The sequence below is a fragment of the Quercus lobata genome, chromosome 9 (genome assembly GCF_001633185.2).
Source record: "Quercus lobata isolate SW786 chromosome 9, ValleyOak3.0 Primary Assembly, whole genome shotgun sequence".
NCBI classification, from domain to species: Eukaryota; Viridiplantae; Streptophyta; class Magnoliopsida; order Fagales; family Fagaceae; genus Quercus; species Quercus lobata.
The window spans coordinates 29280778-29303295 of NC_044912.1; the positions used below are offsets into that span (position 1 = coordinate 29280778).

The 22518-nt window shown below is 32.8% G+C and overlaps 4 protein-coding genes across 4 annotated transcripts; all 4 read left to right on the plus strand.

The window, feature by feature from the left end:
* The first annotated feature begins 214 nt into the window (after nucleotides 1-214).
* Nucleotides 215-2777, plus strand: LOC115959619 (F-box protein PP2-B10-like). Its single transcript, XM_031078078.1, has 3 exons — nucleotides 215-569; nucleotides 1925-2043; nucleotides 2143-2777. The coding sequence occupies exons 1-3, from the start codon at nucleotides 249-251 to the stop codon at nucleotides 2585-2587; spliced, it is 885 nt and encodes a 294-aa protein (XP_030933938.1). The 5' UTR covers nucleotides 215-248; the 3' UTR covers nucleotides 2588-2777.
* A 4930-nt stretch (nucleotides 2778-7707) lies between these two features.
* On the plus strand, nucleotides 7708-9285 carry LOC115959620 (F-box protein PP2-B10-like). Its single transcript, XM_031078079.1, has 3 exons — nucleotides 7708-8073; nucleotides 8507-8625; nucleotides 8733-9285. Exons 1-3 carry the CDS (start codon nucleotides 7759-7761, stop codon nucleotides 9172-9174), a joined length of 876 nt encoding a protein of 291 aa, XP_030933939.1. The 5' UTR covers nucleotides 7708-7758; the 3' UTR covers nucleotides 9175-9285.
* Nucleotides 9286-14783: 5498 nt separating this feature from the next.
* LOC115961536 (MDIS1-interacting receptor like kinase 2-like) lies at nucleotides 14784-16422 on the plus strand. Its single transcript, XM_031080508.1, has 2 exons — nucleotides 14784-16346; nucleotides 16414-16422. Exons 1-2 carry the CDS (start codon nucleotides 14784-14786, stop codon nucleotides 16420-16422), a joined length of 1572 nt encoding a protein of 523 aa, XP_030936368.1.
* Nucleotides 15986-18254, plus strand: LOC115959617 (MDIS1-interacting receptor like kinase 2-like). Its single transcript, XM_031078076.1, has 2 exons — nucleotides 15986-17529; nucleotides 17627-18254. The coding sequence occupies exons 1-2, from the start codon at nucleotides 16446-16448 to the stop codon at nucleotides 17962-17964; spliced, it is 1422 nt and encodes a 473-aa protein (XP_030933936.1). The 5' UTR covers nucleotides 15986-16445; the 3' UTR covers nucleotides 17965-18254.
* Nucleotides 18255-22518: the final 4264 nt, after the last annotated feature.

A 22518-nucleotide genomic window follows, 5' to 3' on the forward strand; every position in this document is an offset into this window, starting at 1 on the left:
AAACATAACTTGACAAATTCAAAGGGCCCTACAACATTTAAAATAAAACCTACCTGATTCAAAAGAGGAAAAAAAAAAAAAAAATCAAACCTGTCTATGACCATAGAGAAAACATAAACTTAACCATTAAGAAATAAGCAATTAAAGCCACAGGAAAAAAATAAATAAAAAAAAAAAAAATAAAAAAAAAAAAATTGTATTTGTATGCGAGACACAGACAGAGAGAGAGAGACAGAGTAGAAAAGAAAATGATGGAAAAAGGGAAAGGAGGAGAAAGGAATGGTCCTCCCTGCGCCTGCGGTGTGGACATTTCAGTGTTACCAGAGGGATGCATATCGGACATAGTAGCGTTGACCACTCCTAAGGATGCCTGCAGATCTTGTGCGGTTTCTTCTATATTCCGTGCGGCTGCAGAGTCCAACGCTGTCTGGGAGAGGTTCTTGCCGTCCGATTATCAAGCCATCATTGCTCGATCATCATCATCATCGGATTCCTTGAGTTTCTCTTCTAAGAAACAGCTCTACCTCAGTCTCTCCGATAATCCCATCTTAATCGACGGCAATAAAAAGGTATTAGCAAACAATCCCATAAATAATACTAAGTTAATAACTGATCGTTTTTTGATTTGCTATAACTATTTTATTTGCTTCAGTAAGTTATATACAAGTCAATTCAAATTTCAAAAATTTTGAAGGGACAATTTTCCTCTTCTTAGAACTCTTAATTCTGTTTCTGGAATTTGTTGAATGGAAATAAGCATAGTAAGAAATAAGGGGTCAGTTCTTGAATGCTGGTCCTAATTGTGGATGGCAGAGATCACAATCGTCCATCTTGTGCATTAATGTGTTCGTGAATCATGTGATACTTATAGAAAAGCTTGCACTCCTTTGGAATAGACACAATTTGTATAATTATACATATCAACACCAAGAGTTCTAACCTTATACCCATCACAACCACTGTTAAGTGTGGAAATCAAGAAATGTATGTATCTAGCTGTATTCAAGGTCAGCTGGTCCTCCAAGAGAGAGAGAGAGAGAGAAAAGAAGAAGAAAAGAATTGGAACTGAATTTAGAACATTCTTATTGCTTAAATCTTCATTCAATCAGTAATGCCCTCTTTATACATCACTCAGCAATTCTCTAATCCCCTACTCTAATGGCCCGTTTGGATGGAGGGGGGAAGGAGGGGGAGTAGAAGGGAGTAGAGTAGAGTAGAGTTGGTTAAAAATAAGCTAATTTTAAGCTAAGTCTACTCTACTTTACTCTCCCTCAATCCAAACGGACCACAACTGATTGACACAGTAACCACTGGCCAACTGTCACAACCAACTCACAGCTGTCAATAACTGCCACTAACTGTCGCTAACTGATTTCCCTCCTTCTCAGTAGAATACAATTGTAATACGATCCCTAACAACCACACACTAACATTGAACATGTGATATGGTTAGTTCTTGATCAAATCATAAGGGTAATGCTAAAACTACAACAAATTTCATTACAAAATGTTTACAAACTATCAAGTTAGCTTTTGAGCTTTCTATATTTTTCTCCAATTTTGTGTGAGGCTTTGGTTCACATACTTTTTGTATGCTATGCTAGCTTCCGTGAAACTCAATAGTTAATCTTCACATGGCCAACAGTTTTTGAAAATTAATAACCTGGTAAGTCTGATCCACATGGAAGCAAGGAGCAAGATTGGTGGGTTGGTTTCACTATGGACTCTTGAAATTGTGTTTGGTTTAAATTAGTTATGTGATCGTGCATGAATTAAGTTGTAGCACCATCAGCGAATAGAATAGCAGAATCAATAACAAAAGACACAGAAAAAGGACCTGCTATTTCTGAGATCAAATTATGAAAGATTTCATTGATAGTAGCACGATGCCGAATATAACTATGTATGTGCTTCTTTCTAGCAGAGCTTTTTCTTGGACAAATTGAGTGGTAAGAAATGTTACCTTCTTCCTGCAAGGGAGCTGACCATTGCATGGGGTGACAATCCTTACTATTGGAGATGGGTTTCTCTACCAGAATCCAGGTCTCTACATAATTCCATGTCTGTTCCTACTCCATTTTAGTACTCCTTTTTTAATTTTAGGCTTTTCATTTTTGTTAATTATGTACATGTAACAACCAGGTTCCCAGAGGTAGCTAGACTTCATATAGTGTGTTGGTTTGACATCAATGGCAAGATGAGTGTTTCCATGCTATCTCCGAAAACAAACTATGCAGCTTACCTTGTCTACAAGTTGACGGAGGAAGCCTATGGGTTTGATGACCCTCCTCCAACGGCTTCAATTGGAACTACTGGAGCAGGTGAAGTTTATGAACAGACTGTTAGTTTGGACCTGCCTATCGTGGAGCCAGGCCAGGAAGACCAGGTTGTACTACGGCAGCAGCAGCACACTTCACGTCCCAAACAGAGAAATGATGGATGGTTAGAGATTCAGTTGGGTCAGTTTTTTAATGAGGGAGGAGAAGTTGATGAACTGCAGTTTGGACTTAAGGAGGTAAAAGTTCTAAACGGGAAGTCTGGCCTCATTGTTGAAGGGATCGAGATCAGGCCAACAAGGGGTTTATAAAATTTGTGCTTTATCATCACTATGTAGCATTAATAAACTTTGTGTGTTATCATCATTATATTGTGTCAATATTACGTTATTGATGTACTGTCAAACTAATATTGTGTTAGTATTCTGCTTTATGGACAAATTGTGAACATCTAAACTACAAGCTTTACCAGGGCAACCAAACTTTTTTCATTTTTCTTGATTTTGATCTTTGGAGCTAAAATCAAGACTCAAAACCCTTGGGCAAACTATAAATTAGATATTACATATTAGTGCTCTTCTATGGATTTGTTTGGATACCGCTTATTGCTGAAAACTAAAAATGTTGTAGGAAAATAATTTTTAAATGTGTAAATAGTGTCGTAAAATTCAGTTTTAAAGTTTTTTTGGTTGAAAAAAGTACTTGCAGGTTTCTTGAACAGTGCACGAGACCCACTGTTTTTCAACAAAATGCAAGAATGCACGGAAATGTGCATTCCAAATGCACACTATGTAGGCAATTTTCTCTATAAGTTTCACATTATACATTTGCTAAAGGATATTTTAGGATGAAAATTTCACATGGGTTACAATTGGGGGAAAATCGAAGAAAATAGCTTCATTTTCGATTCGAATCTGTCGAATAGGAAATTTCAATTCAGATTTCACAACCTTCCCAATGTTAGTGCTCCAAAATTACTATATTAAAGAAAATCTCTCAAATAGGCCCAACATAAATAATAGAGAAAAAAATGGTTAAACCCACCATTCAAAAGCACAAACCTAGAGGATAAAATTCAGGAAAATGGATGAAAAATGGTTACATGAGATTTGGGGGTAGACATGGTGAAAATCAGGGACGAGAAGCAGAGTTGAAAGAACAAGAGAGAAAGAAAGATTTTTTATTCTATTTTTAACTTATACCCTAACTTATTCTACCGGTAAATGGTAACCCACTTAAATTATTTAAATGGTCAAGATTAAAAGCATTAGAATGCATGGTTTAGATTTAGGTGGGTACCCTACCCCCTATTTTTTATGGGAGTACCATAGAATGACCCATTATAAATTGCACATGCATATCTATCATAATTATTCAATTGAAGGAATGAAAAAAAAAGAAAAAATTGGAGGAATATAATAGAATAAAAGTTGATATAAAATGTGTTCTCTTTCTCCTTAATCCTAAAACAAAATACACATTCCAAACACTCACAGTCAATCACATCATTTACAAAACCCATAAATTCACAAAGTCTAAGCTTAATATCAAAATCGTAATTACCGTTGTCACTCAATATAAAATGCAAGCTCCCCTTACTTGGTTGTAGTCAAAACATAAGATTAGGATTAGATGAAATAACAATATTAGAGATAGGTAGGTATCATCAAAAAATTAAAGGTAAATGACATCGTTTTTGGTTTGTGTGTATTTGACATGAAATGGTATGAAGGGTTATGGATAAGTATATATAAAGGGGTAGAAGTGCAAGAGGTAAAAATGGTGAATTAAAATACAAAGAGTTTTGTTTGTATGTGTGAGAGATGAAGAGTCTTGAAACATTGAACTATAAGATACAAAGACTATTTACTTTTTAATTAAAAAAAGTCTTAAAATATTGAACCAAATGAAACAAAAAGTTAATATTTAATTTGTTCTTATCTTTGATGTGGCACTTAAAACTATTTTAATTCTTTTTGCATAAAATGCACCACTTAACAGAACCTCATACTTTCTTACATGAGATCTCTTCTTTTATATTATACTAGTATGTAGCCCCGTGCTATCGCACGAGAATGGATATATTATTAATCATGAGTTTATTCATGTTTAAAAGGCCCAGTTAAGTCTAAATTCATATTATTAACCAGAAAATTTCATTAACAAAACTTAGCAGTATATATATTTTACACAGAAAGATGAACCTTGGTGACAATGTTTATCCAAAAGATCCATTCACGCATTTGAATCTTCAATCTCTATTGGTGATTGAAATTTTCGCAGCTTAAAAAATTTAAAATTAAAAAAAAAAAAAAAAAAAAAAAAAAAAAACCTCAGAGTTGTACTCATTTTGTAGTTTTACGATGGGTCATTTTGTAACATGATAGGCATTTGTGTGAAGAAAAAACCTCTGAAGTTCCATGGCTAATAAAAGAAATTCTCTCCAATCTCTTTTTATAAAGAGAGGGGTTTGTGCGTGTTTTTATACATCCTTCATAGTTGTATTATCACGAAGCAGGTCCAATGGATTTAGATTGGTACTACCGATTCCCAAAGCATGAGTGTTTAATGTGTTATTAATTTCATCTCATTGGCTTCTGCACATGACAGCAAAATTAAAAATAATTAGATTGTACACGTGAATAGTAAAATTGGACTCCAATTTCATATTCTAATTGAACAATTGGAATGATAATATATGATAGTAACAACAATAAAAAAATTCAAATAAAATTTCGAATTAAATTGTAACAATCTGAATAAAAAAATTCCAGTAGAAAGACAAGGTGGAGTGATCCACTCCAAGAAGGCGACCAAACTTGCGTAAATATAGAATAATAAATCTCTCTCCGGAAAATTTACATTGTTCATAACCTTTATCTTCACTGAACATTTTAAAAACATAGTGACTCACATCTGCCATCCAAACATCTACAACCAGGTCCTCTCCAATTCGCATGAGATTCCATTGATCACTAAGTTCCTTTGCAGCCTGCAAAAAGTATCATCCATCGGTCCACAGCAGTGCTTTATTCATTGTTATAGGTGCCAAACCTGAACAAAAATCCAAATATAAGGATAGTGAATTTTAGGTATAATGTGCATCTAATCACATATTAGCAATTTATAACAAATGTAAAGATGCAAACTTTGTAAGTGAATAGTAAACAAAACTCAGTGTCAGAACCAAGAAGAAAACACTTTAATCTGAAACTCAATGCAAATGTAAAGATGCAAACTTTGTAAGCAATTTATAACAAAGATGCAAACTCTAGCTTTGCTATTTTTTAGGAAATTATGCAATGTGCCCAAACCAAGTTCTTATCACCGATATTAATCTCTTTGGTTTTCACGTTTGACTACAAAATCAAGAAAAAACTTAATTAGCACAGTAACTCACTTGACCCCATACATAGAAGTGGTTTTAATGAGAATGAACCCACATACATTTAGCCACATGATGCAAAATTCAACTTCAATTTCAGATTCTAGACACATGGCACAAAATTAGAGTTCTAATTTGGAATTCAATTTCACACTCTCTCTGCTTCACCTATTATTTTATATATAGATTATATATATATATATATATATATATATATTGATTGATTGATTGATTATAGATTATAGATAGATAGATACCTGCCAAATATTGTACTATCCCACGTGTACTATAATATTTAAATAATTTCTTTTTCTTTTTGTTATTTTATTTTATTTTAATTTATGTAGGACTTAAATAGTTCCTAACATTTGCTAAAAAAATAAATGGCTCCTAAAAGAGAATGAAAAAAAAAATTGGAATAAACTTTATTGTATGACTAGCTTTACTTTTTTTAAGGTACTAAAATCAAATGAATATTTGAAATTAAATATTAAAAAAATAGACAAACTAAGCACAGTTTTTTTTTTTTTTTTTTTGAAAGTACACTTATATCTAAAAAGAGTTAGAATTTTAAAATTTTACATAAATAAATAAAATAAATTAAAGGAAAATATTCTTTTCTTAATGAATTATTAAATTGATAATAAAATATATTTCAATCAAATATATTAATAATGTATATTTTTTATTATTAAACTTTTTAAATTCACATGTTCAGTTGAGTTAGAAATAAATTGAAAACACAATTGGAATGAACTAGATAAAAACCAAATAAATTAGAAAAGTTTTGAAAACACAATTGGAATGAGTTGGATAAAAACCAAATAAATCATATATAAAATTACCAAAATAAATTATAGATGCTTTGAGCGTATTAAAAGCTCTCAAGACCTTCTTTTGAAAAAAAAAAAAAAAATCATTTATTAAATGTAGGGTTGTCCAACTTGGGTTCACCAAAAGACTTATAGCTAAACTAACTAACTAACATCTCAAGGTACTTTCAAGAGAGACATCCAGGATTTAAATCCCTCCATCATTAGCTATCAAATTATCAAAAAAAATTAGGCTCGGATCTAACAAAATCACATGTTTCAGAATAATCTAAATTGAGAGCCACAATGTGGTAGTAAATGGTGGGTATAGAGTGTTCAAATCGACTAACATTTGAGTGCTGGTTTTCCCTTTCTAGAAAGGTAACATTTGTTCATCATGTCAAGCGAAGTGGAAATATTGTTGCTTACCCTCATGAGGTTTTACTTCTTGTAATTTGTGATGCTTCTTAGCTTTATTTCAATAAAACAACTCCATTTTGATTCTAAATAAATAAAAGGATTCCAACCAACCCACCATTTCTTTTCGTTGTTCATCCTTGTATCTTGACACCATTTTTCACAATTCAAATCTTGCTAAATCCAACAAAGATCTCACTAAATTTGACGATATCTTCACCAAATTGTTGAGATCTTCATCGAATCTAGATATCTTGGAGACGTGCCACCATCGATGAGGAGGACGGCAATGTGGACTCATTTTACCATTGAAATATGAAGGCTTGCTGGTCGACAACTTGTATCCCACCAATCAATAACATGTTTGGGTTTATAAGACTTAATAGAGTTGGACTAGTTGAGTCAAGTGACAAATTGGTGGGCAATATGACCAAACCCTACCCATGAACATCTATATATTGAAATAAGAAAAATGCTAGAGATATAAAATTTGTAATAATAATAATAATAATTTTTCTATTATTTACAAACGGTTGATATAATAAATGGTTATTGGTAATTACAAAAGTAATGTTTGTGGTAAACCCAAATGAAAGCTAATCACAGTTGATCACAATAAAAATTTGGAAAATAATTTGTGGATATAATATTACACTTGAAATAAATTTTAGAACATTCCTTAATAAATTCAAAGGGCCCTAGAACATTTAAAATCAAACCTACCTGTTTCACAAAAAAAAAAAAAAACCTACCTATGACCATTGAGAGAACAAAAACTTAACCATTAAGCAATAAGCAATTAAAGCCAAAAAAAAATGTGGATTGTATGTGAGAAAGAGCGAGACAGAGAAACAGAGGAGAAAAGAAAATGATGGAAAAAGAAAAAGAGGGAGAAAGGAGTGGTCCTCCCTGCGCCTGCGTTGTGGACATTTCAGTGTTACCAGAGGGATGCATATCGGACATAGTAGCGTTAACCACTCCTAAGGATGCCTGCAGAGCTTGTGCGGTTTCTTCTATATTCCGTGCGGCTGCTGAATCCAACGCTGTCTGGGAGAGCTTCTTGCCGTCCGATTATCAAGCCATCATTGCTCGATCATCATCGGATTCCTTGAGTTTCTCTTCTAAGAAACAGCTCTACCTCAGTCTCTCCGATAACCCCATCCTAATCGATGACGCTAAAAAGGTAGTATTAGCCAAGCAAACAATCCCATAATTATCCCGAGTTAAATAACTTTTTAAATGTTTGCTTTGCTTCAGTAAGTTATATACGTAGGTTCAATTCCAGTTTCAAACATTTTAAACGGGACAGTTTTCCAATTCTAGAACTCTGAACTCTGTTTCTGAATTCGTTGAATGAAAATAAGCGTAGTAAGAAATAAGGGGTCAGTTCTTGAATGTTGGTCCTTATTGTATGCTATAACTATTTAAACATTTTCTTTTTCTCCAATTTTGTGTGAGGCTTTGGTTATGTGATCAAGACTATCGAAATTCTGTATGGATTAAATTTGTTATGTGATATATCACTGATCACGCATGAATATTAAGTTGTACCACAATCAGCGAATATAACCATATCTCTGCTCATCTTTCTTTCTTTCTTTCTTTCTTTCTAGCAGAGCTTTTTCTTGGACAAATTGAGTGGTAAGAAATGTTACCTTCTTTCTGCAAGGGAGCTAACTATTGCATGGGGTGACGATTCTCGGTACTGGAGATGGGTTTCTCTACCTGAATCCAGGTCTCTTCATAATTCCAGATTTGTTCCTGCTCTATTTTAGTACTCCTTTTTTTAATTTTATGCTTTTCATTTAGTTTTTAATTCTGTACATTGTAAAAACCAAACAGGTTCTCAGAGATAGCTAAACTTAGTTTTGTGTGTTGGTTTGACATCAATGGCAAGATGAGTACTTCCATGCTGTCTCCAAAAACAAACTATGCTGCTTACCTTGTGTACAAGTTGAGGAGCAGAGCCCATGGATTTAAACACCGTCTTCCAACGGCTTCAATTGGAACAACTGGAGGAGGTGAAGTTTATGAACAGACTGTTGGTTTGGGCCTGCCTGCCGTGGAGCCAGGACAGCAAGACCAGGTTGTACTGCCGCAGCAGCAGCACACTTCACGCCCCAAGCAGAGAAATGATGGATGGTTAGAGATTGAGTTGGGTCAGTTTTTCAATGAGGGAGGAGAAGCTGATGAACTGCAGTTTGGACTTAAGGAGGTAAAATGTCTTTCAGTGAAGTCTGGCCTTATTGTTGAAGGGATCGAGATCAGGCCAACAAGGGGTTAATAAAAATTTGTGCTTCATCATCACTATGTAGCATTAATAAAATTTTGCTACCATCACTATATTGTGTCAATATCGTGGCATCTATATACTGTCAAACTTATATTGTGTTAATATTCTGCTTTATAAACAGAATTTTGAACATCTAAACAACAAGCTTATTACCAGTAAAGCCAATCTTTTTCATTGTTCTTGATTTTGATCTTTGGAGCTATAATTGAGCCTCAAAACCCTTGGCCAAACTGTAAATTAGATATAGTGCTCTTCTGTGTTGTTGTTGTTGCTGTTGGTTTTTTTTTTTTTTTTTTTTTTTTTTTCAAATCAGCAGAGAAGGGATTTAAATCAAAGTTCAATTCTGTGGGTGAAATCAGGAATGCCCATGAGCTACAAGCTACACAGTTCTTGACAAGCTGTTATGTTGATTGTTGAAACCATTAGTCCAATTTTCTACAAATCTAGCAGTACTATAATGGTACAAAAGTAAATAGGAGAGTGGATAATAAAGAAATTGCTACTAAACGGTGCGTATTGGCTCACTACTTGACTAAACCAAAAACACTGTTCCTAAGAGCATTCACTCTTTTTACATAGTTAGTAGAAGTAGAAATGGCTTTTAAATATATGAGGCTTATTACTAAATGGCTTTTAAATATATGAGGCTTAAAAGTAAAAAATAAAATAATTTTTGTAGCCTAAAAAAATTAAATAATTAAAAAGGACATGACATCATTTTATTGGATAAACTAAACATATGTGGCTAGCTTATGTGGCACTTAACGGAAAATATGGATGAAGAGGTTGCTGATGCAAACAAAATAAAACTTAAGGGGGGTACTCTACAAATTCTAAAACTTCAGGATGTAAAATTTAAACACCACAAAACTTTAGGGGTGTAGTTTGCAATTTAATCTAAAAATAAAATGGTTTTTACACTAGGATTGGATTGCCCTATCTGATCAAGTTAGGTCGTGAAACAATGGTCAAGCTATTTTTTTTTTTTTTTTTACTTCAAAAATTGTGTGTCCTAAACCACAACAACCAACCAACCAACCATTCATGATTTGACAATTTCAAGGGAGTGACATTTAAAAATAAAAAAAATTGAAAGGCAATGTGGAGTTTGAAACCTCAACTTCCATCCTCCCCTAATTAAGTGTGGTTGCATTAAGTTACACTATGATTTTGAATACATCTAACGTTAACTTTTTGCCAACCCATTTTTTCAAAATCAAAATTTGCTTTATGTATTTTCCTAATTTCATCAAATCGAAACTATTTGTTGGGAAATTTAGACCCCGGTTGATAGAATTAACAAATTCTAAACCCAAGTTATTAATTAGATTTATTATGAATAAAACTTGTTAAAACAAACAAACATCAATATCATGTCAAAATCATGCAACAGAAAAATAAATAAGACAAGATATGATAACTTAGGAAAACTAATGAAACAAACTAGTTTTACAGTAAAAAACCTAGGGGGAAACCTTCCCAAAAGGCAATTCACTATAGTAAAGAGAAGTTTCAGATCTAGTACAAAACCTTTGTCCCTAGACTCTACAATTCCCGTAGATGAACTTACAGCAGAAACCTTCTACTGCTTAAGAACCTCTAAACTCTTCAATATATGAACGCCACCCTTTTTGCACGGATCCCAGTACGTAACTAATCAAAGATGCACGACTTCTAGTACGTGACTAACACACCATCTTGAAGAAGATTGTTAGCTGCAAAATTCTTTACTTCATCAACGATGATCAAGAAGCACTTGGTTACAAAACCCTAAAGCACAAAAGACGCAGTAGTTTCTTTCAGAGAGAATAAGGCACTCGGTCACTTTTTGCATGTGTTCTCCTTATATTATCTTATGTGACGGCCTCTAAAATAAGCTTTAAATATGTCTAGGGTTGTGAGAAAAGAAACCCTACACAAATACATAAGCATGGGCCGAAAATCATATTTGAAAAACTAAATTCCGTAATTCTCGATAGATACCTCGATAGATAGTATCTGTCGAGCCTCATTAAACCTCGATAGATAGCTATCTATCGAGCAGCTGTCGAGCTATCTGTCCAGCTTTAGTGAACAATTTTTCTTCACTTGTTTCTTGGTCCAATCTTTATGGCTTTAATACTAGACTTGAACAACATGTTTCTTGAAGTATTAAACACATCCTAGATCTACCCAATTACAAGTAAAATGTGTTTTGTCAAAGGATTAGCCAATTACATAAATATTGACATATGTTCCTAACATTGAATCATATATGTCCTAACACCATTGATATTGTCCCTCATGCAACAATCTTGATGCATGTACGATATTATGGGACATGTGGCCCCCTAAAATAGTGTCAAGTGTTTTATTTAACTTGCATTGCATAACATTAGAAGGGATAAGCAAATTTCAGTATCATCATTGACAAATGTCATAGGATGCTTTCCCCACATATAATTGAATTCTTAGATCTATGTTTTGGGTTCAAGATACAATTTGACCTAGCTAAGTTAAAGAATCTTATAACTCTTAGATCTTTGGCCTTATTTTAAATCAATTACGCATTGATGATCAATCACATCTTAAAAATCTCAATAATCAGTGACAAGTCCATATACTATATTCATTATTCACTCCCTATACACAATCACAACCTCACAGGTACAAGTAGTGTAAACAAACAAAGAAAAGCACTCACACACACTTAGAGGGATAAATAAATTATTTGACATTCTAGGATGATCAAAATTAGTGGCCCCCGTATTGACAATTGGGCTTGGTCAAGTATGAGAATTTAAAAGAGAATAAGAAAGGGATCAAGAAAAAGAGAATATGACATTCTACGTTGAAAACAACCAAAAAAAAAAATCAGTCTCAACTCATAAATATATATTTTTTGGAAATTAGATACACCTTAGTCCCTAAATCAATTGGTTCAACGTCTATTTCTTGGTTTTATTTTGTGTACTAGTAGGTTAAATTTTCTACTTAAGCTTAAAAATATTTTCTTTTGTGTGTGTTTGTTTCTTTTAAAAAATATTAATAATCATATTTAGACACAAAAAAAAAAAAAAAAAAAAAATTAAATTATGTTGAACTTTCTTGTGTATTGTATAGGTTATCCACTAATTTATTCATTGACTTAAATTGGTAGTTGAAGTGTTCGGACAAAATTGCCTTATGCCTTTTTCACCCAAATTATATAGCCTTATGCCCCCCTTTCCAAACTAATTAGGGAAATACCCCTCTTTTGAAACTCGACTTTCTCAAAATTGAGTTAAGCCATATAGTGACGTTTTTAAGGACCTATAGCGATGTTTTTAAGGACCTATAGCGGCGTTTTGTAACTCGAGCTCCATGAAATTGAGTTACAAAACGTCACTATAGATCCTTAAAACGTCACTATAGGTCCTTAAAAACATCATTATAGGGCTCCAGAATTTTTTTTTTTTTTTTTTAAATTTGATTTTGAGAAAATCGAGTTACAAAAGAGGGGCATTTCCCTAATTAGTTTGGAAAGGAGGGCATAAGGCTATATAATTCGGGTGAAAAGGGCAGAAATGTTGAACTATGTTGAAAAAAATTAAATTATGTTGAACTTTCTTGTGTATTGTATAGGTTATCCACTAATTTATTCATTGACTTAAATTGGTAGTTGAAGTGTTCGGACAAAATTGCCTTATGCCTTTTTCACCCAAATTATATAGCCTTATGCCCCCCTTTCCAAACTAATTAGGGAAATACCCCTCTTTTGAAACTCGACTTTCTCAAAATTGAGTTAAGCCATATAGTGACGTTTTTAAGGACCTATAGCGATGTTTTTAAGGACCTATAGCGGCGTTTTGTAACTCGAGCTCCATGAAATTGAGTTACAAAACGTTACTATAGATCCTTAAAACGTCACTATAGGTCCTTAAAAACATCATTATAGGGCTCCAGAATTTTTTTTTTTTTAAAAAATTTGATTTTGAGAAAATCGAGTTACAAAAGAGGGGCATTTCCCTAATTAGTTTGGAAATGAGGGCATAAGGCTATATAATTCGGGTGGAAAGGGCAGAAGTCCATTTTGTCCTGAAGTGTCCATATTATACGACTTTGCATGAAATTATCTCAATTTCAAAATTTTTTTTTCCTTCCTAGGGAAATCTCAGGTGCAATATTAAAAGTTCTAACAAGTGACACGTATGTGAGCATCAAGTTTAAAAAAAATTAAAAAATAAAATAAAATTACATGTTTAACAGGAAAAGAGTAGAAAGAATAAAAAATAAAAGAATAACTGAGTGGTAGAGAATTTGATGTGAAACATTCTTGATATTCAATTTCCAGTAATCGTTTTCCAAATTAAAATATATGACAACTCTATGTGAGCATCACGTTTTTAAAGAAAGTACATGTTTAACAGAAAGAGACAGAGTGTAGAAAGAATAGAAAATAAAAGAATAATTGAGTGGTAGAGACTTTGAAGTGAAACATTATTGATATTCAATTTCTAGTAATCGCTTCCAAATTAAAATACTAGTATATGACAAGTGACAACTCTATGAAACAAGTCAAAAAAAAAAAAAAAAAAAATTCACGGAGAAGAAGATAATGAATAAAATTTCTCGATTTGATTCTTATGTGTCAACGACTGAATAATGGAGAAGCTGAGAACGAAGAAATTTCTCATTTTGAATCATATTCATATGTGTAATGATGTCTACCTAAACTGAACCAGGCTGAATAGTTTGACTTGAATACAGCATGCTGTCTAATTTTCTTTGTTCTAATTTGTAGGCTTCGATGTGAACATATATATATTTTTAATTCAACAAAGGGGAGAAAAATAAAAGAATACTTGCCTGCACTCTGCACTAAGTAAAGTTGGCAAAATCTCCCGCACCAAACTTTGTTAAATTTCTAAGTATCTTTTTCAAATTGAAATATATAGTATGACACCATGAGCTTTCTAATTTAAGATTGCATTTGAAAACTTGAATTTGAATTTTAAATGTACTGATTTTAGATATCATTTCAAATTTAAGGTTTTTATAGGTTTAAAATCATTGGTGGATTTTGTCAAATCCAAATCTTTGATCTTTTAAAACTATCCAAATAAGAAATTTGGATTTTAATCACTTAAATCCAAATCCACAACTCAATATATCCTGCTATCCAAACACGCTTAAAGGGTAAGTATTAGTATTTTCAACTTCAAGAATTCAAATCCCTTGGGATTCTTGCGCTTGAAATATGAACACCTAGAGTGAAAATTCTCTCTTGATCACTCCCGGATGAAGTTTTCCTCGGCTGTGCCTGTTAGGTTCCTACCTTAAAATGTCAAGTCTTTGAACAACGAGTCAAAACAATACAAAATGTCAAAAGTCATCGCCTTACTAGAGTGATGGCGAAGATGGTGGAGAGGTTGGTAATCTCAAAGCCACTTCGTCAATCAATTACTACTTTAATTTATAAAAATCAGGAAGATGGCCAGATGGGAATGGACAATGAAGTTTCTCAAGCTAGAATCTTTATTCTTTTTTGAATATGAAAGGAAGAATGAGAAATACTATCTACCTCAAATGAAGCTCTCTATCATCATTATTCATTATAGTAATTACACCAACACAAAACTATGGGAATAGGATCATCATCAACCTTTGAGAAGGTATGCTCTCACATTTCCTTTGTTTTAATTGTTCTATTTGTTTCATCATCAATTGTTGCTTCCGCATCTAAGTCCAATGAAGAAGCTGATGCTCTTGTCACATGGAAAGCCAGCCTCCAAAATGAAGATCAGTCTCAGCTATCTTCATGGACTTTGCTTCCTAATAATGCCACCAATTCTTCTACCAATCTTAATTCAAGCACTAGACCATGTACTTGGTTTGGTATTTCTTGCAACCCTGTTGGAAGTGTCATCCAAATAAATCTTACTCATTCAAGCTTGAAGGGTTCACTGCATGAGTTTTCATTTTCCTCATTTATTAATCTTGAATATGTTGATCTTAGTAAGAACTCACTCTTTGGTACCATTCCACCTCAGATTAGTAACCTCTCCAATCTCATCTATTTGAACCTGTCCATGAATCAGTTCTCTGGGAAAATCCCACCAGAAATTGGCCTACTAACAAACCTTAAGGTCTTGCGTTTGGGTATGAATAAGTTAGATGGCTCAATTCCTCAAGAAATAGGTCAGCTAAGATCTATTAATGTGCTTGATTTGCAAAGCAATTATCTAGATGGTCCCATACCTCCTTCTTTGGGTAATTTAAGCAATCTTGGTTACTTATGTCTCGATCAAAATTTACTATCTGGTTCCATTCCTTTAGAACTTGGAAATCTCACCAACCTGGTTGAACTTTACATAAATAACAATAGTTTAGCTGGTCACCTCCCTACGGAAATAGGGAATTTGAAATCACTGAAATGTCTGAGCCTTCAAAAAAACAATCTTGTTGGTTCTATCCCGACATCATTATGTGAACTAGGAAATCTTACCTATATTGATCTCTCCCAGAATAGTCTTTCGGGTGCCATTCCACAAGAGATTGGACACTTGAAGTCTCTTGTTTTTCTTCAATTGAGTGTAAATCAACTCAATGGTTCTTTTCCAAGTTCAATTGGTAATTTGAGCCAATTAGAAATTTTTTATGTTCGTGACAACCTAATCTCTGGTTCCATTCCTCAAGAGGTGGAAAATCTCATGAAGTTGACTGTATTTCGAGTGGCCCGAAACAAATTGACAGGTTATTTGCCTCAAAATATTTGCCAAAATGGATTGCTTCGAAACTTTACAGCAAATGGTAATAATCTAACAGGTCCAATTCCCAAAAGCTTGAGAAACTGCACTACTTTATATAGAGTTCGTCTAGATGGAAATCAACTGACTGGAAATATATCTGAAGTTTTTGGCATCTATCCAAACTTGTATTACATAAACATTGCCAACAATAAACTTTATGGTGAACTTTCACCTAACTGGGGAAGGAGCTCAATACTAACAGATCTAGAACTCGGGGGAAATAATATTAGTGGTACCATACCATCTGAGATAGGAAACATAACTAAACTAAGTGTTCTTGATCTTTCTTCAAATCATTTAGTTGGGGAGATTCCTAAGGAATTGGGAAGGTTGACTTCTTTGCTGAAGCTTATATTGAGCAACAATCAACTTTCAGGTGGTATACCTTCAGAGGTTGGATCCTTGACAAACCTTGATTATGTTGACTTGTCCAATAACAAATTGAGCAAGTCCATTCCAGGAAGTGTAGGTAGCTTCTCAAGCCTATTTTATATGAATTTGAGCTACAATGAGTTTAGCCAAGGAGTTCCAATTCAGGTGGGAAAGTTAGTTCAGTTGTCCGTGCTAGATTTGAGTCATAACCATCTCACAGGAGAGATACCAATGGAGTTTATGAACTTGCAAAGCTTGCAGAACATGAATATATCCCATAACAATTTCTCTGGTACTTTAACAACTTTTGAGAAACTGTACGGCTTGTTGGATGTCAACATAGCATACAATCAATTCCAGGGTCAGATTCCTAACATCAAAGCATTTCAAGATGCTCCAATTGAAGCATTGAAGGGGAACAAGGGATTGTGTGGAGAGGTGAAAGGACTACAACCATGTCAACTGATCACCACAGACAAAAAACAGAGAATCCATGATCTCGTGTTCATGATCATATTTCCCCTCTTGGGAGTATTTGTACTACTATTTGCATTTATGGGACTGACAAGTTTCATAAGAAAAGGGAGACAGCCACGAAAAATACAAAATGAAAACTTGTATCCCATATCAACCTTTGATGGGAAAGAAATGTATAAAGAAATTTTAGCAGCCACTGAGAATTTTGATGCCATATATTGCCTTGGGAGTGGTGGATATGGAAGCGTTTATAAAGCACAATTGCCTTCAGGTGATATTATAGCTGTAAAGAAAATCCACGCTTCATCGTGTGATGGTGATTTGACAGATCAGAAGGAGTTTCATAATGAGATAGTGGCACTAACAGAAATTCGGCACCGAAACATTGTGAAACTATATGGTTTTTGTTCAAGCACACAACACTCGTTGTTGATGTATGAATACCTTGAGAAGGGCAGCTTGGCCACAATCCTAAGCAAAGAAGAAGAAGCTAAAGAATTGGATTGGAGTAGAAGGGTGAATATTGTTAAAGGGGTTTCACATGCCTTGGCATACATGCATCATGATTGCTCACCGCCAATTGTTCATAGAGACATATCAAGCAATAATGTTTTGCTGGATTTTGATTATGAAGCTCATGTCTCTGATTTTGGCACTGCTAAACTACTAAAGCAAGACTCATCAAATTGGACAAGCTTTGCAGGCACATATGGATATGTTGCACCAGGTAAAAATTATTTTACACTTTTGTCAATTTTACATTGAGTAAAGAAAGCATCAATAAATCAATAATGATGACTCTCAACTCTCCCAAATTTTGGCAGAGCTTGCTTACACAATGCAAGTGACCGAGAAATGTGACGTCTATAGTTTTGGAGTTTTAGCACTTGAAGTGATCAAAGGAAATCATCCTGGTGATTTCATCTATTCTGCATTGTCCCCATCGGCTAACATATTTTTGAAGGATGTATTGGACCAACGCCTTCAACCTCCCACGGGTGAGGTTCGGGATGAATTGATAAAGATTGTAACTATTGCAACTGCTTGCTTACATGCTAGTCCACAATCTAGACCAACCATGCTCATGATTTCTAGGCGGTTATCATCCTCAATTGTGCAGATTCCTACAACAGTCACATCTGGAGAACTAGTCAGGGTCTAAATCATAAGGCTACTATGTTTGCTACAAACATATGCACCTACAGACATCATCAAATACCTTGATATCTCATAATGATTCTCTGTGTATAGACACAATCTCCATTTGCTTTTGATGTGGAGAGTGATCCATGAAGAAAAAGAAACATACACAATCCAAAATTGATGTGATTGATGTTACTTGAAAGTTGAAACTTGAGGTGTATATGGCATTTCATGAAATAGGTATAATGTGCAAATTTGTAAGGCATACTCAGCGGTAAAGCCACATATCTCCACAAAAATCAATGTACAATTAGCAATACTTAAACACTGACTTGCTTAGGTGATAATTTAATTTTTTGTTGATTACACATTTGTTCTTCAACCTTTTATATTTTGTTTTAAATTAATCCATATCCTTTTAGATATTTTTCTTAAGGTGATCTTACTTTGTATCTAGAACTATAAATGAACCAAACCATTCATATATATTTTGGGCTTTGCTCGATAAAATATCTATTTATGTTTATTTGTTTATAAATAAATCAAGCTTGATCATTAGTTTTAGGCTTGTTTAATAAACGAGTTGAGGCCAAGCAAAAATAAATTTCTTCATGAACAGGCTTGTAAACAATAGGGTTTGATAGACAACAACCCAAGCCTAAGCTAATTTATGGGCATAGTAATAAGCTTGATATGAACTTTGAACAATATAAATCTATATTTTATTAAAAATATAATAATGGTGAGTTAAGAACAATTATCCAAACCAAATGGACTTAGCAATATGTTTAATATGGGCTTAATAATGTACTTATATTGGATCTCAAGCTCAAAAGCTTGATATTGAACTCGAGCTCTACTTGACTAAAGAATCAAGTCAATCTCAAGTTTTTGGAATTTTTGACGAGCTTATGCTCAAACATTATTTGTAAGCATGGTTCGAACTCGAGTCGAGCTTGACCATTTTACTTTTGTTGTCAAGCCAATCTCGAACATTCAATACTTGATAACTCTCAACTCATTTACAACCTTATTTGATGCTGGAGGCATTACATCGATTAAAGACTACTAGTAAGTTGCCCGTGCAATGCACGGATAATTTTGTGATATTTTATGTAAGATAGTTTTGACTAATGTTGTGCATATATTATAAAGAAAAAGTAAATTAAATTAAAGTAAAGAAACATATACATTTTGAAATATTAAAAATTAAATTAAATTAAAGTAAAGAAACATATACATTTTGAAATATTAAAAATTAGTTTTGTAACTTCACTGCATATTAATTTGTAGCCTTCTTAAGATAAGATTAAAAAAAAAAAATCATGAAACCAAAAATAAATGCAAAAAAGTAACGGAACTATGAAAGTCAATTAATTTGTGTTGTGTTCATATATTTCATACCATGAAATTAAAGTATGTCCAACTCTCTGACCGTTTTCCACTCATCGATAGTGCAACATTAAGACATGGTGTGGGCAATCTCAAACATTCAATACTCGATAACTCTCAACTCGTTTACAACCTTATTTGTTGCTGGAGGCATTACATCGATTAAAGAGTACTAGTAAATTGCCCGTGCGATGCACAAATAATTTTGTGATATTTTATGTAAGACAGTTTTGAATAATATTGTGCATATATTATAAAGAAAAAGTAAACTAAATTAAAGTAAAGAAACATATACATTTTGAGATATTAAAAATTAGTGTAGTAGCTTCATTGCATATTTGCAGCATTCTTAAGGTAAGATTTTAAAAAAAAAAAAAAATCATGAAATCAAAAATAAATTATAATGGTACAACCGCATATACTCCCTCAAATATTCTAACTTGTTCATAAAATAAGTTGTTTGTTAAAAGATATTGGACTAGATAATTATGCTCTTCTATTAATTGATACAACCATCCATTAGTCCCAAATCTAGCAGTATAATGGTAAAAACAATGCATTAGACTAACCAATGACTTTAAAGCCACAAAAATATTTATGAAACATTTCTCAATTGTCAAAGTGACAAGTTGTGAATAATAGATGACAAAGTTATATTAGTATGTTTTTACCTTAACAAGACAATTGTAATTTATGAGAAGCTTGATGCAAAGGATTGTGGCCAACCCACATTTACTTCCTCAAAGTTTCTAGATTGTGCATTGGATGAGTTGTTGATTAACTCGTTGGAATCTAACTGTAAATGAACCAACTTCGGCTCAAGACAAAGCTTATATATATTAATCTATTTAACAAACAAGTCAAGATTAGGTTGAAGTTTAAGCTTAACTATAAAACAAGCGATGCTTAAACGTAATAATGTGTCTATGAACAAGCTCATGAATATAAGGCTATTTTAACATTAATATACTTATGTAGACTTAAGATTTGATTTTGTTCGTTTGTAAATAGGTCCATATGATATCATATTATTATTTGTAGTATTGATAATGTAAACAATCCATTTATAGTAAAAATTCATAAATTTATGAAGGACAAAGTTTATGAACGACAAAGTCTAAATTTGGGATTTTTCATCTCTCTCTCTTTATATATATGTGTGTGTGTGTGTGCGCGCACACGCGCACATGATCATGATGATTCTGACCAAAGGAAGTAAGGGATGTTCCAGAAAAATTCAATCAAAGCATATAGTTTCTTCTTTAGGGTCCGTTTGGGATCAGCTTATTTTGCTGAAACTGAAAACTTTTTGCTGAAAGTACTATAAATAAAAGTAAAAGTTAGTTGAAATAGTATAGTAGGACCCATGAATAGTACCAAAAGTGTAGTGGGACCCATATATAGTAGCAAAAATAAGTTGAATAGTAAAATAAGTTGGCAAAAATAATCTTTGTCAAACGGAAACTTAGGGGGTGTTTGGTTTGTATTTTTAAACAACTATTTTCAGTTTTTAAACAACATTTCACGCATTTCAACGTACTTTTTCACCCACACGTATTTTCACAAATGTTTTCAAACAACAATTTTCAGTTTTTAAACACATATACCAAACGGACCCTTAATCTCTCTCTTCTTAAAATTCGTAAGTTTTGCTTTGTATTTAAAGCCAAGGAAGGTATTCTCCCTCTATAAATTTTCTATCTTGCTTCTAGTTTTTAAATATATAATAATACAATTTGATCAAAATTTGATAATTTTAAATACAAAGGAATTGAGGTTGATTTGGATTTGGATTTGAGATCTTTCATTTATTTATATGTTCTATATATGTTATGTGATTAAGCATGATGATTCTGAACAAAAGAGGATGATTGGTGAAAAGAGCCAACTTTCTTTGCTTGTAGCATAGTGTTGTACTAAACAATCCCAACTATTACGGAACCAATAATGATCAAAAATTATTCTCAAAAAAAAAATACATAAATAATGATCAAAATTATATATCTATAGCATAAGAAAAAATAAAAGTAAATTTTATTTTATTACTAATTATATATCTAATTTAAAAAACAGAAATAAATCCAATGCTCAAATGAAGAAAAAATTGACAATAATAAATTAATTAGATATTTATCTAAAAAACAAAATGACATACTAGCATACATAAATACCAAATTATTTCCTTTTGTAGCAAAACTAAAATGGCCCCCAATATGGTATTGACTATTTTGCATTATACTATTGAGTAAAAAGATTACTTAGGGTCTGTTTGGGATTCGCTTATTTTGCTAAAATTGAAATTTTTTTACTAAAAGTACTATAAGTAAAAGTAAAAATTAGCTGAAATAGTATAGTGTGACTAGGGATGGCCATACCCATTAGATAATGAATATCCAACCCTACCCGATCCAATTATTCTGGGTAATACCCAGTGTCATGCCCCAAATCCGATACCCGAATTTGTGACCATGACCGGCATGCTAATATCAAGCTTAAACCTGATATTAACAAGAACCAAATTAACTTTTTTCAAAACTTTTACAAAATCTTCCTTCTTTCTTTTCATTCTTGTTTCTTTACTTAAATGATATAACTTTCCACTTGATATTCAGAGCATCTACATTGTACCTCAAAGGATAACACAATCCACCGATTATTTAAATTCTAAATTTCACATAATACATCTCTTAATACTTTAAGGTATACACTTTCATTAGATCCTAAAATACACAATACTACAAATCTAAACATTAAATTGCTAATTTAGGATCTATACATATAAAACTAAAACCAGCTCTTTCCAAACTCGACTAAGGCTCCCTCTGCTCCAAAATAAAACCTGCTAACTAAAAGAGTGGAAGGGGTGAGCTACACAGCTCAGTAAATGTGAGATATATGAGAATTTAATAAGGATGCATGTAAATCAAATCATTTCATTCTATGAATATTCGAATAGGAAAACAACTTTTCATGCATAGTATTTTATACTATTCATAATAATAACTTATACGCTCTTCATAGAAAATAATTGTTCTCATTTTTCTTATCAGGTTAATATTACCAAAACCTTTCGGATCAAACTTCTTTCATTTCTGACAAAGTCACCATATATATATTCTCATTACAAAATAATTATTATAACTTAAATCAGATAATTGGCAACTTTGTATTAAACTAAAAA

Coding starts and splice junctions, on each gene's coding strand:
- LOC115959620 (XM_031078079.1), top strand. CDS start 7,759: ATGATGGAAAAAGAAAAAGAGGGAGAAAGGAGTGGTCCTCCCTGCGCC. Junction 8,074..8,506: donor TAATCGATGACGCTAAAAAG/GTAGTATTAGCC, acceptor TCTTTCTAGCAG/AGCTTTTTCTTGGACAAATT. Junction 8,626..8,732: donor GTTTCTCTACCTGAATCCAG/GTCTCTTCATAA, acceptor AAAACCAAACAG/GTTCTCAGAGATAGCTAAAC.
- LOC115961536 (XM_031080508.1), top strand. CDS start 14,784: ATGGGAATAGGATCATCATCAACCTTTGAGAAGGTATGCTCTCACATT.
- LOC115959619 (XM_031078078.1), top strand. CDS start 249: ATGATGGAAAAAGGGAAAGGAGGAGAAAGGAATGGTCCTCCCTGCGCC. Junction 570..1,924: donor TAATCGACGGCAATAAAAAG/GTATTAGCAAAC, acceptor TCTTTCTAGCAG/AGCTTTTTCTTGGACAAATT. Junction 2,044..2,142: donor GTTTCTCTACCAGAATCCAG/GTCTCTACATAA, acceptor TGTAACAACCAG/GTTCCCAGAGGTAGCTAGAC.
- LOC115959617 (XM_031078076.1), top strand. CDS start 16,446: ATGAATTTGAGCTACAATGAGTTTAGCCAAGGAGTTCCAATTCAGGTG. Junction 17,530..17,626: donor ATATGGATATGTTGCACCAG/GTAAAAATTATT, acceptor AAATTTTGGCAG/AGCTTGCTTACACAATGCAA.